This window comes from Acipenser ruthenus, chromosome 36, assembly GCF_902713425.1.
Source record: "Acipenser ruthenus chromosome 36, fAciRut3.2 maternal haplotype, whole genome shotgun sequence".
NCBI lineage: Eukaryota > Metazoa > Chordata > Actinopteri > Acipenseriformes > Acipenseridae > Acipenser > Acipenser ruthenus.
The window spans coordinates 8,514,591-8,528,623 of record NC_081224.1 but is presented as its reverse complement, the minus strand read 5'-3'; the positions used below and the strand labels follow the sequence as shown (position 1 = coordinate 8,528,623).

Sequence of the window (14,033 nt, the reverse complement as noted above, 5' to 3'; positions counted from 1 at the left end):
AATACAAATGCATAGATTAGGGAAAGGGTACAAAATAATATCCAAGTGTTTGGATATCCCAGTAAGCACAGTTGGATCAATCAGGAAGTGGAAGCTGCATCACACCACCCAGGCACTGCCAAGAAAAGGCCGTCTCTCAAAACTCAGCGCTCAAAGAAGAAGGAGACTTGTGAGAGAAGCCACAGAGAGGCCAACAATCACTTTGAAGGAGCTACAGAGTTCAGTGGCTGGGAGTGGAGTAATGGTGCACCAGTCAACCATATCAAGAACTCTGCATAACACTGGCCTGTATGGGAGGGTGGCAAGAAAGAAGCCGTTACTCAAAAAGTACCATCTGAAGGCACGTCTGGAGTTTGCCAGAAAGCATGAGAGTGACCCAGCTGCGATGTGGGAAAAGGTTTTGTGGTCAGATGAGACCAAGATAGAGCTTTTTGGCCAAAACTCAAAAGCGCTATGTGTGGCTCAAACCTAACACTGCCCATGCCTCAAGACACACCATCCCTACAGTGAAGTATGGTGGTGGCAGCATCATGCTGTGGGGATGCTTCTCATCAGCAGGGACTGGGCATCTTGTTAAAATTGAAGGAAGAATGGATGGAACAAAATACAGGGAAATACTGCAAGAGAACCTGCTTCAGTCCGCTAAAAAACTGAAGCTTGGTAGGAAATTCACCTTTCAGCAGGACAATGATCCCAAGCACAAGGCCAAAGCAACATCGGAGTGGCTCAAGAACAAAAAGGTGAATGTCCTACAGTGGCCCAGTCAAAGTCCTGATCTCAATCCCATTGAGAATCTGTGGCACTACTTGAAAATTGCGGTCCACAAGGGTCGTCCAACCAACCTGAACAACCTGGAGCAAATCTGCCAAGAAGAATGGGCCAAAACCACTCCGACACTGTGTGCAAAGCTGGTACATACTTACCTCAAAAGACTTAAAGCTGTTATTGCAGCAAAAGGTGGCTCTACCAAATATTAATGTGTGGGGGTTGATTACTTATGCAAGCAAGATATTTCAGTTTTTTATTTTTCTTAAAAATATTTCCCAACATAAAACCAATGTCACCTTACAACAATTGATTTTGAGTTTCAGTGTTTTAAAATAAAATATCAAACAGAACTAAATTTCAATGTACCATTTGTAATTCAGTAATATGAGAGAATTGGTCAGGGGTCTGAATACTTTTGCAAGGCACTGTGTATGTATGTATGTATGTATGTATGTATGTATGTATGTATGTATGTGTGTATATATATATATATATATATATATATATAATGGGATTGATTTGATTCTTAATACAAGGCTGGTAAAATGTGACTGACGTGTATCTGGGTGATGGATATCCGAGTGCTGACTGTATTAACATGACATAGTTTTTCCTGCCATGCACTCCTTGCTGATTTGTGGTGTCAAGTTTAAATTTGTACGAGCTCCAGGTTGGGTTTACTACTGTTAAAAGTTTAGCCATTCACTGAGTATTTAAACTAACCCAGAAAGCATTATCTTTCTGTTTTTCTTCTTTCAGCTTTGGTACTAAAGGGCGAGCTCTGCTTTGAAAGGACTTGCACACACAGCTTAGTTCATCAGAGGAAGGCTAGCCACCACCAGACATGGATCAATATTGCATGCCAGAAAGTTTTACTGTATTACGAGCCCCACAGAAATCCTGTATCCTGGTAAAGGTAGACATATATGGGAGGTGAAAGTAACAAAAATTAAATAATGAATGACAATTCATGAAATGTTAAATTTAAGCAAGTATCGAATATTGAATTTTAGCATCAAATAATAAATACTAGCATTAAATATTAAATTCATGTATCAAATATTACATTTTAACATCAAATGTTACATTTCAACATCAAATAATAAATTCAACATTGAATATTAAATGCAAGCATTGACTGTTAAATACTACCATTGAATGTTAAATGCAACAGTCGAATGTTAAACAACAAGACCATTTTTAATTTCTACAGACGGCACAAGACAGCTACCGTATTTCAGTTTGAAAATCGAAGCCTCTCATTGGCTTAACAGGTTAACAGGTAACAAGGAGGAACACCGATCTCCCCGATGTGGAAGGGGTGGGACTTGGCGGGGCGGATGGGATTGATTGACAGTTTGCAAGTGCAAGCATCAAATGGATAAAAACCACATCGAACGACAAAGTGCACACTGAATGGATGAAAGTCACATTGAATGGATAAAGCTCATATTTAAGCTCGTATGCTAGTTTTTAACATTTGACTGTTGCATTTAACATTCAATGGTAGTATTTAACATTCAATGCTTGCATTTAATATTCAATGTTGAATTTATTATTTGATGTTGAAATTTAACATTTGATACATGACTTTAATATTTAATGCTAGTATTTATTATATGATGCTAAAATTAAATATTCGATACTTGCTTAAATTTAACATTTAATTAATTCATTATTTAATTTGTTACTTTTACCTCCCATAGACATTTACAGTAAAGCATAGTTTATTTAAATTACAGGTACTAGTATTTCATTTTATTTTTTTAAAAGCTCTGTACCAGCATAGTGTATGATGCAGCAAATAAAGCAGTTTTATATCAATCCAGGCTGTCTTTCCAATACAAATGCAGTACCTAACTTGGGTATTTGATTTAATATAGATTTATTTCTAGTGTATTGAAGTCCATCTCAGTACCAGCTCAACAGTGGCACCAGCCTGATTTAATTGAATTTACATTTTCTCTGCAGGGGGGAGGTTGTGTTATTTAAAGTGGCAGTATAAACGAGTGTTCAGTTGCTTCCTCTTTCTAGCAATAATTTGCCAATAAGAGGCAATAACAAGGATTTGAAAGCCTTGGATATGAAACTTTAAAAAATGTAATATATTAGAGGCTCATCCATTTCCAGTTCAGCTATGTGACAGGTATGGTTATGCATTTTGCAGCTTTATTAAAGAGATGTTCAATTAACATGGCTAATATACTTACTGATATTTCCAGCACTATTCAGTGCACTCTTAATGTCATGAAAAACCCGGGTAACTTCATGAACATAGAGAAAAGACGTAATGTCAGTACGAACTGATACTTTACAATTTCCTTTTTCTTCAATCTTCCTTGTAAATTGTTTACAGATCTCTGTATTTCGTCCTCCATGTTCATACACTAAAATTCAGAAACAAAAAGAAATAGCCGATTGATATAAATGTACAACAGTTTCTTACAGCACAGCCAATTTCCTTTCCGCACCTTTCCTCTTAATTGTAATAACTTTCCTTTTTACTATTATGTTCAGACAGGGAAATGTATATTGGTCAATTATCTACGTCCTCAGAATTGACTCTTGTTTTATTATTATATCTCCAGGATGTTTCTATTCCTGAGTCAGCTCTCCACCTGCCCTTGAATTTGGGCTTGATTCTGACCAGACAAGAAGGGAACATTTACAGAGCTGAATCCAGCTACTCCAAAAACAAACCCAATATAGTTTTATTTTATGAAGTACATATAAATGATATTACCTTTAAACTCTCTGGTTTGAACCCATGCCATTTTGTTCTTCCTCTCCTATAAAGAAAAAAACACAAACTGCATTTCCCCTCAATGCTAATCATGAAGAATATGTAAGACAGGGTTGCCACCCCGCCGGTATTTTACCGGACTGTCCGGTATTTTTATGTACTTTGAACCCCCTGTCCGTTTTTTTTGGAAGATGTCCGGTAATTCTAAGCATTCTAATCTATTGGATATGTTCTTAAAAAAATGTGTTACAATAAACAATTTAATATAACATGTTGTGCTTGTATGAGTGAAGAATCAAATACTATAACACAGCGGTGTGTAAATGCACCAGAATGAATTGAGGTAACAACGTAAGCCACCAAAACGCTGTACCGTGATGTTTTTCTTGTGTGCTCACCGCTGTGTGTTATCTGGTGTGAGCATGCACGCTGCTGTTAAGTTTGACAGCCCTTTGAATGAAGAAGCGCGGAACTATTAAGTAGCATACTGTAACGTTAGTCACAGTGGCAGAGACAAATGAAGAAGACGACAATAGGAGGGGATAGGGCGTCTGGTATTTTTGTATCTCAAAGGTGGCAACCCTAATGTAAGAACATTACAACTCTTAATACTACTGAATTAAACTAGATGCCATTCATATGAAATGCTACATCTCTTTATTTTTGTAAAGACTGGCCAATGTTTTCTGCAGTATTGTAAAAAATTAAGTTTCGTTGTCTTTATCTTTTGAGCGGCAACTCACATTGTCAGTTAATTTATTTCTATATGTATTTATTTGTCTCTATTAGAGTCGTGCTATCTCCGCTCTTTTGGAATTGCCAATAAAATTGCTGATTTAAACTACTTTGAATAACAATATGGACATATTCATAATATTAACTATGATATTTTCTTTAAATTTTCCAAGGGTCTGAAACACTGCTACTATCAGCCATTTATCTTAATTCAAAAGAAAACAAAAGACATGAGTATTATATGAAGCACAAACAGGGAAAGGATAATTGAACACCAACAGTAAGTCACCAAAAACAAGAAACTCACCGCCGGATCGACCAAAGCCCATTCAACAGTACTACCATGACCCAGTCAATCAAACACAGCACCAGGATCAGCCATGAGCCACAGGACAAACTTCCTAATTGTCATTACCATGCACAAAAAAGCACAAAAGAGCGGAGATAGCACGACTCTATCAAGAACCAGAGCCACAAAAAATGAAACTACAACAGCACACCCATCATGCCTCAGTGTTTCAGTACAACCCAGAGGCAAAGCAAAAACAACAGCAGCAGGAACGTCATTGTAAGAACCCAGAGTCAAAGCAACAACAGCTAGAACACAGCCATCAGGAATCCACACTCTCAAAGACAACAGCTAGAACACAGCCATCGGGACCCACACTCTCAAAGACAACAGCTAGAACACAGCCAACAGGAATCCACAGTCTCAAAGACAACAGCTAGAACACAGCCAACAGGAATCCACAGTCTCAAAGACAACAGCTAGAACACAGCCATCAGGAATCCACACTCTCAAAGACAACAACTAGAACACAGCTATCAGGAATCCACAGTCTCAAAGACAACAGCTAGAACACAGCCATCAGGAATCCACACTCTCAAAGACAACAGCTAGAACACAGCCATCAGGAATCCACACTCTCAAAGACAACAACTAGAACACAGCTATCAGGAATCCACAGTCTCAAAGACAACAGCTAGAACACAGCAATCAGGAATCCACACTCTCAAAGACAACAGCTAGAACACAGCTATCAGGAATCCACAGTCTCAAAGACAACAGCTAGAACACAGCAATCAGGAATCCACACTCTCAAAGACAACAGCTAGAACACAGCCATCAGGATCCACACTCTCAAAGACAAAAGCAGCAAAAACAGGATCAACGGCACTAGGAGACAAAGCGACAAGAGCAGCGGGAACGTTACCGTGACAACCCTCAGCCAAAGAGTGAATAGCAGCGGAAATGAGAGCTGTTACAGGTGTTGATTCAGACATACATACATACATACATGAATGAACAGAAGAGTCATGTGACGCTACCAACAATGATAGCACACAGAGGACATACAGCACACGGTACAGAAGGCAAAAATAAAACAATACAAAAACTACAAATAAAAGATGACGTGAAGACGGCTAGCGCTGCTCCCTAAAACAGGAGGTCCTGCTGTGATCTCACTACACAGGCGGGCATTAAATCCTGGAGCTATTCCCTGCTCTTACCCGACCCCAGATATACACTCGCTCACCAGCGGTTGCAGTTTCTTCTTCTGTAAACACTGCCACTCTGACACTGGTTAAACACCCAGCCGTCAGCGGTCTTCAGTTCCTGTATTTCACCAGGGGGATTCCAATCCCTCTGGAGCAGCCCAGCAGACTGTCACAAGTCCTGTGGCTTTTCAGCAGCCCAGAAGAACCTCCACAGCTTGTTTTTAAGCTAACCGCAACTCCGCCAATACACGGCCACCTGCTGGTTAGGGATCGGCACAGCCAATCACACGCTGCCTTTCCCCGCAACCAAACACAACAGCTAGGCTATCCCCACGGAGCGCCTGGCTTTCAAACAATTAATTAATTAATTAATACACACAACACCAAAACACAGTTTAAACACCCACAAAATACACACATTTTCCAGTGCCCTGCTACACATCCCACAGCTAAAGCTAGAACAGCAGTGGAAACATTACAGGGTTCTCCCCAGGCCTTTTCACCTGGGCTGGCTGCCCAGCAAAGCGTCTGTCGCCACCCGGCTGAAAAAAACCGATCCGCCCGTCTTGCAGATGCTAATGAGCTTTTAACAACCGATCCGCCCGTCTTGCATATGCTAATGAGCTTTTAACAACCGATCTGCCCGTCTTGCAGATGCTAATGTGCTTTTAACAACCGATCCGCCCGTCTTGCAGATGCTAATGAGCTTTTAACAACCGACCCGCCCGTCCTGCAGATGCTAATGAGCTTTTAACAACCGATCCGCCCGTCTTGCAGATGCTAATGAGCTTTTAACAACCGATCCGCCCGTCCTGCAGATGCTAATGAGCTTTTAACAACCGATCCGCCCGTCCTGCAGATGCTAATGTGCTTTTAACAACCGATCCGCCCGTCTTGCATATGCTAATGAGCTTTTAACAACCGATCCGCCCGTCCTGCAGATGCTAATGAGCTTTTAACAACCGACCCGCCCGTCTTGCAGATGCTAATGTGCTTTTAACAACCGATCCGCCCGTCTTGCAGATGCTAATGAGCTTTTAACAACCGATCCGCCCGTCCTGCAGATGCTAATGTGCTTTTAACAACCGATCCGCCCGTCTTGCAGATGCTAATGAGCTTTTAACAACCGATCCGCCCGTCCTGCAGATGCTAATGAGCTTTTAACAACCGATCCGCCCGTCTTGCATATGCTAATGAGCTTTTAACAACCGATCCGCCCGTCCTGCAGATGCTAATGAGCTTTTAACAACCGACCCGCCCGTCTTGCAGATGCTAATGAGCTTTTAACAACCGATCCGCCCGTCTTGCATATGCTAATGTGCTTTTAACAACAGATCCGCCCGTCTTGCAGATGCTAATGAGCTTTTAACAACCGATCCGCCCGTCTTGCATATGCTAATGTGCTTTTAACAACCGATCCGCCCGTCCTGCAGATGCTAATGAGCTTTTAACAACCGACCCGCCCGTCTTGCAGATGCTAATGAGCTTTTAACAACCGACCCGCCCGTCTTGCAGATGCTAATGTGCTTTTAACAACCGATCCGCCCGTCTTGCAGATGCTAATGTGCTTTTAACAACCGATCCGCCCGTCTTGCAGATGCTAATGAGCTTTTAACAACCGACCCGCCCGTCTTGCATATGCTAATGTGCTTTTAACAACCGATCCGCCCGTCTTGCAGATGCTAATGTGCTTTTAACAACCGACCCGCCCGTCTTGCAGATGCTAATGAGCTTTTAACAACCGACCCGCCCGTCTTGCAGATGCTAATGTGCTTTTAACAACCGATCCGCCCGTCTTGCAGATGCTAATGAGCTTTTAACAACCGACCCGCCCGTCTTGCATATGCTAATGTGCTTTTAACAACCGATCCGCCCGTCTTGCAGATGCTAATGAGCTTTTAACAACCGACCCGCCCGTCTTGCATATGCTAATGTGCTTTTAACAACCGATCCGCCCGTCTTGCAGATGCTAATGAGCTTTTAACAACCGATCCGCCCGTCTTGCAGATGCTAATGTGCTTTTAACAACCGATCCGCCCGTCTTGCATATGCTAATGTGCTTTTAACAACCGATCCGCCCGTCTTGCAGATGCTAATGAGCTTTTAACAACCGACCCGCCCGTCTTGCATATGCTAATGAGCTTTTAACAACCGATCCGCCCGTCTTGCAGATGCTAATGTGCTTTTAACAACCGATCCGCCCGTCTTGCATATGCTAATGAGCTTTTAACAACCGATCCGCCCGTCTTGCATATGCTAATGAGCTTTTAACAACCGATCCGCCCGTCTTGCAGATGCTAATGTGCTTTTAACAACCGATCCGCCCGTCTTGCATATGCTAATGAGCTTTTAACAACCGATCCGCCCGTCTTGCAGATGCTAATGAGCTTTTAACAACCGATCCGCCCGTCTTGCAGATGCTAATGTGCTTTTAACAACCGATCCGCCCGTCTTGCAGATGCTAATGAGCTTTTAACAACCGACCCGCCCGTCTTGCAGATGCTAATGAGCTTTTAACAACCGATCCGCCCGTCTTGCAGATGCTAATGAGCTTTTAACAACCGATCCGCCCGTCCTGCAGATGCTAATGAGCTTTTAACAACCGATCCGCCCGTCCTGCAGATGCTAATGAGCTTTTAACAACCGATCCGCCCGTCTTGCATATGCTAATGAGCTTTTAACAACCGATCCGCCCGTCTTGCAGATGCTAATGAGCTTTTAACAACCGATCCGCCCATCTTGCATATGCTAATGAGCTTTTAACAACCGATCCGCCCGTCTTGCATATGCTAATGAGCTTTTAACAACCGATCTGCCCGTCTTGCAGATGCTAATGAGCTTTTAACAATAAGGATTGATTGCGCTTCTGTTCTGGCATTGCATATAGAGAATACATATATAAAGAAAATCATATATATATATATATATATATATATATATATATATATATATATAGATAGATAGATAGATAGACATAAGAAAAGGCTTAAAAAACACACAAATTTAAACCAGTCCCATTTGGCATTATTTACTGTTTTGTATTTAAAATTTCTGTATTTAAAAAACTGAGAAAAAATATAATATATATATATATATATATATATATATATATATATATATATATATATATATATATATATATATATACAGTGCCTTGCGAAAGTATTCGGCCCCCTTGAACTTTGCGACCTTTTGCCACATTTCAGGCTTCAAACATAAAGATATGAAACTGTAATTTTTTGTGAAGAATCAACAACAAGTGGGACACAATCATGAAGTGGAACGAAATTTATTGGATATTTCAAACTTTTTTAACAAATAAAAAACTGAAAAATTGGGCGTGCAAAATTATTCAGCCCCTTTACTTTCAGTGCAGCAAACTCTCTCCAGAAGTTCAGTGAGGATCTCTGAATGATCCAATGTTGACCTAAATGACTAATGATGATAAATAGAATCCACCTGTGTGTAATCAAGTCTCCGTATAAATGCACCTGCACTGTGATAGTCTCAGAGGTCCATTTAAAGCGCAGAGAGCATCATGAAGAACAAGGAACACACCAGGGAGGTCCGAGATACTGTTGTGGAGAAGTTTAAAGCCGGATTTGGATACAAAAAGATTTCCCAAGCTTTAAACATCCCAAGGAGCACTGTGCAAGCGATAATATTGAAATGGAAGGAGTATCAGACCACTGCAAATCTACCAAGACCTGGCCGTCCCTCTAAACTTTCAGCTCATACAAGGAGAAGACTGATCAGAGATGCAGCCAAGAGGCCCATGATCACTCTGGATGAACTGCAGAGATCTACAGCTGAAGTGGGAGACTCTGTCCATAGGACAACAATCAGTCGTATACTGCACAAATCTGGCCTTTATGGAAGAGTGGCAAGAAGAAAGCCATTTCTTAAAGATATCCATAAAAAGTGTCGTTTACAGTTTGCCACAAGCCACCTGGGAGACACACCAAACATGTGGAAGAAGGTGCTCTGGTCAGATGAAACCAAAATCGAACTTTTTGGCAACAATGCAAAACGTTATGTTTGGCGTAAAAGCAACACAGCTCATCACCCTGAACACACCATCCCCACTGTCAAACATGGTGGTGGCAGCATCATGGTTTGGGCCTGCTTTTCTTCAGCAGGGACAGGGAAGATGGTTAAAATTGATGGGAAGATGGATGGAGCCAAATACAGGACCATTCTGGAAGAAAACCTGATGGAGTCTGCAAAAGACCTGAGACTGGGACGGAGATTTGTCTTCCAACAAGACAATGATCCAAAACATAAAGCAAAATCTACAATGGAATGGTTCACAAATAAACATATCCAGGTGTTAGAATGGCCAAGTCAAAGTCCAGACCTGAATCCAATCGAGAATCTGTGGAAAGAACTGAAAACTGCTGTTCACAAATGCTCTCCATCCAACCTCACTGAGCTCGAGCTGTTTTGCAAGGAGGAATGGGCAAAAATTTCAGTCTCTCGATGTGCAAAACTGATAGAGACATACCCCAAGTGACTTACAGCTGTAATCGCAGCAAAAGGTGGCGCTACAAAGTATTAACTTAAGGGGGCTGAATAATTTTGCACGCCCAATTTTTCAGTTTTTTATTTGTTAAAAAAGTTTGAAATATCCAATAAATTTCGTTCCACTTCATGATTGTGTCCCACTTGTTGTTGATTCTTCACAAAAAATTACAGTTTCATATCTTTATGTTTGAAGCCTGAAATGTGGCAAAAGGTCGCAAAGTTCAAGGGGGCCGAATACTTTCGCAAGGCACTGTATATATATATATATTATAAACACACACACACACACACACACCAGCCCCAAACTGCAGGAGGCCCTGCTGAATTTATTCAACCTGGTACTAAAGGTAGGCTGCTTCCCTGACATCTGGAACTAAGGGCTTATATCCCCAATCTACAAAAGTGGAGACAAATTCGACCCCAACAACTACCAAGGCATCTGTGCAAGCAGTACTCTGGAGAAGGTATTCTGCAGTATCTTCAATACCCGAATACTGGCCTTCCTTACCAAACACAGTGTCTTGAGTAAGAGTCAGACTGGATTCCTACCAAATTACTGCACTTATCATATTTACACCCTACACACCCTAATCAACAAACATGTACAACAAAAATATAAAGGAACATTTCTCTTGTTTTATAGACTTTAAAAAAGCATTTGATTCCATTTGGCATGAAGGTTTAAATTATAAAATTCTACAAAGTGGTGTAGGAGGTTAAGTTTACGACATAATAAAGTCAATGTACTCAGAAAACAAGTGCGGAATAAAAATTTGCAACAAAAGAACAGAATTCTTCAAACAGGGTAGTGGGGTGAGACAGGGCTGGAGTCCAACACTGTTCAGTATTTACATCAATGAATTAGCAACGGTGTTGGAGCAGTCTGCAGCCCCTTGCCTCACTCTACACGACACAGAAATGAAATTCCTGTTCTACACAGATGACCTGGTCCTGCTGTCACCCACAGAGCAGGAGCTACAGCAGAGCCTGTCACTGCTAGAGCAGTACTGTCAGACCTGGGCCCTGACATTAAACATGAAAAATACCATAATGATGATCTTCCAAAAAAAGGCCAGATCTCAAGGAAGCAGGTACCCCTTCACTCTACACCACTCCACCCTAGAACACACCACACAATATACAAACCTAGACATGACCATCAGTGCGTCAGGGAGCTTTAACCCGGCAATGAATGCATTAAAAGAAAAAGCCTGCAGAGCTTTTTATGCCATCAAAATGAGGCTTTATAAAATAAATACACCTGTTAGAATCTAGGATACAAATATTTGACAGTGTTATCCAGCCCATTGTACTATATGGAAGTGAGGTGTGGAGTCCAGTCAGTCAACAAGACTACACAAAATGGGCTACACATCCAGTAGAAACACCTGCATGCTGAATTCTGCAAAAGCATATTACAGACTTATATATTCTTTATTTCTCAGCCTCCTGAGCCCCTTTCCAATTACCCTTTTATCTAAACTCACCTAACCAAAGATAGAGTTGTGGGGAGCTGTAAATGTACACTATCTCTTTAAATCTGTAAATAGCTGTCTGGTTATAGAGACCAGGGCCACCTCTCATGTGTACTAGCACTTAACTGTATTCTGATATTTTGCAACCACGGTAAGTCTGCTAAGCTAATTAATAATAATAATAATAATAATAATAATAATAATAATAATAATAATAATAATAATAATAATAATAATAATAATAATGTATTTTGAACTTGGTCCGGAGTGTACCAGCGTCAGAATCTTCTTAGGAACGGGGTCAGAAAACTTCGAACGGGTTTGAAAGAATGATATTGTATGATATACAATTTTTTTTTTTGGATTTCCCTACATTGATATATTTTTGCATTAATGAATTGGTGAGCTGTGGGTTTGCCAACTTTACACTTTCTCGAAACCGGACATTAGGAACGGCACTGTGTATTTAATAAAGAAACTGCCGCCCTCAATTCGTCAAACCCACCCCCTTTTTTCTGCTGTCTATATATTCAGTATACTGTATATCTCCAGTGTATGGAATAAAAAGGGGTGTAGTGGGACTTTTTTCTCCATTCTGCCACCTACATATTTCTGCTCTTTAATTAAATGAACTGCAGACAATCCAACAGTAAAATCAAGCATCTTTCTTTAGCATTCGCGTTTCCGTGTGAAAGACGTGCCTGTGTGGGGCACAGGTACAACAAAACAGAGGAGGGGCTATCAAATTTTGTCTTGTGGTTGTGGGGGGGGGGGGGTGTCTAGTAGAATTACTTGTGCGATACCAAAAAAGATCACAAGGTGGCATGTTCGAGCCAGTTTTTGATATAGCATATTTCTATTACCATTACCCTATAACGTTATGCTAAACGGAATACATCAATTTTTTTTTTTTAATTCAGCAATATGCTATTGACATGAAGAAGCGTTTTTTTAAAATATTTTTATCACAACTGATGGCATATTATCTCCCATATGTACTGTTTAGCCAAGTTTTCTTAAACACATGTATGTATAATATTTGCAGAACTAAAACGGCAACCTAGTTTTTCATTTTAAATTTATTTAATACAATCGAAAACAATGTAAATTCTGAAGTCTTAAACATGCTCCAGTTTGGCCACACAATAGATTTAATGCTCTGAAGTCTTAAACATGCTCCAGTTTGGACACACGACAGATTTAAATAATATTTGTATTAATTATGGAGAAAACGTTAAGTGCAAAAACCGATTAATGTAGACCTATAGCTGATTAGATTGTGTTGCTGACTCGGTAAATGTTTTAAGGAACACTCACAAATGCGTCAAGGAAAGCAGGCGATCTGATTGAGATCAGTCGATTGAATGGGACGTTATCAAGCAAACATCATCCCATAGGAATGGGCCAGTAGGTACCTACTAGCCTCCCAACAGGTAGAGAAGGTACGGATGAAGTGCTTTAATGGACGTGGGATGCAGCAGCCGCTAGAGTATTGAAATAATAGTACAAATGGCTTTAATAGTAACACAGTTAGGATTAGGGGTTGAGGTTAGGTTAGTTGTAGACATTAGGTTTAGGAGTAGGGGGTAGTAGGCTAGTAGGTACATACTGGCCGATTGATATGGGATGATTTTGATTGATAACGTGCAATTTAATCGACTGATCAGATTGGCTGAGGAAATCTAAATAATTAATTTAAAACAACTGCACAGCTGTGAAAATAACAATGAAGAATTGTATTGCACACGCATTCGAATGCTAAACTAATAATAATAATAATAATAATAATAATAATAATAATAATAATAATAATAATAATAATAATCAGCAGCCAGACACATGCAGAAAAAGACCTGACCAGCAGGTTTCTGTCATTAGTAAAAACAAGAAATATACCAGAAATAAGTTCTCTAGAATCTAGAATTGACAGAGGCTAAATATTTCCTTAATGCTTTAACATTTCAAAAACAAAACCGTTTCTGTCCAACTAAATTGTGAAATCTTAAAACCTGAGTGGAAATGCTATCAGATGATCCCAAAATAGTAGTTTGTCTGAATTTATCAGCGTTTTTTTTTTTTTTTTTAATGCAATCTGTCAAATTTCAACCAACCCAAAGCACCCAATAAGTATAAGTAGATAAAGTGTGCCCTACCTTCTTCTCTTGCTCCTCTCTGCAACTGGAAATACTGGATTCTGGTGACAATGTATTGTGTGTTCACAGCATCAGATCCTACATACGGCAAACAGTGTGTTCAGACACAGTCATTTACTAGAAGAATCTTACCAT

General features: G+C 40.2%; 1 protein-coding gene across 1 annotated transcript in view; it reads right to left on the bottom strand.

Annotated features, from left to right (window-relative positions):
- Positions 1–13,991, bottom strand: part of LOC117966829 (interferon-induced protein 44-like) — a 47,413-nt gene extending 33,422 nt beyond the window's left edge. Inside the window, exons 1-3 of the mRNA XM_059008244.1 lie at positions 13,899–13,991; positions 3,512–3,557; positions 2,979–3,155 (exon numbers count right to left, since the gene is read on the bottom strand). Coding sequence (XP_058864227.1) covers positions 2,979–3,155; positions 3,512–3,542 — 208 coding nt within the window. The 5' untranslated portion in view covers positions 3,543–3,557; positions 13,899–13,991. The remainder of the gene's footprint in view (positions 1–2,978; positions 3,156–3,511; positions 3,558–13,898) is intronic.
- Between the last annotated feature and the right edge of the window lie 42 nt (positions 13,992–14,033).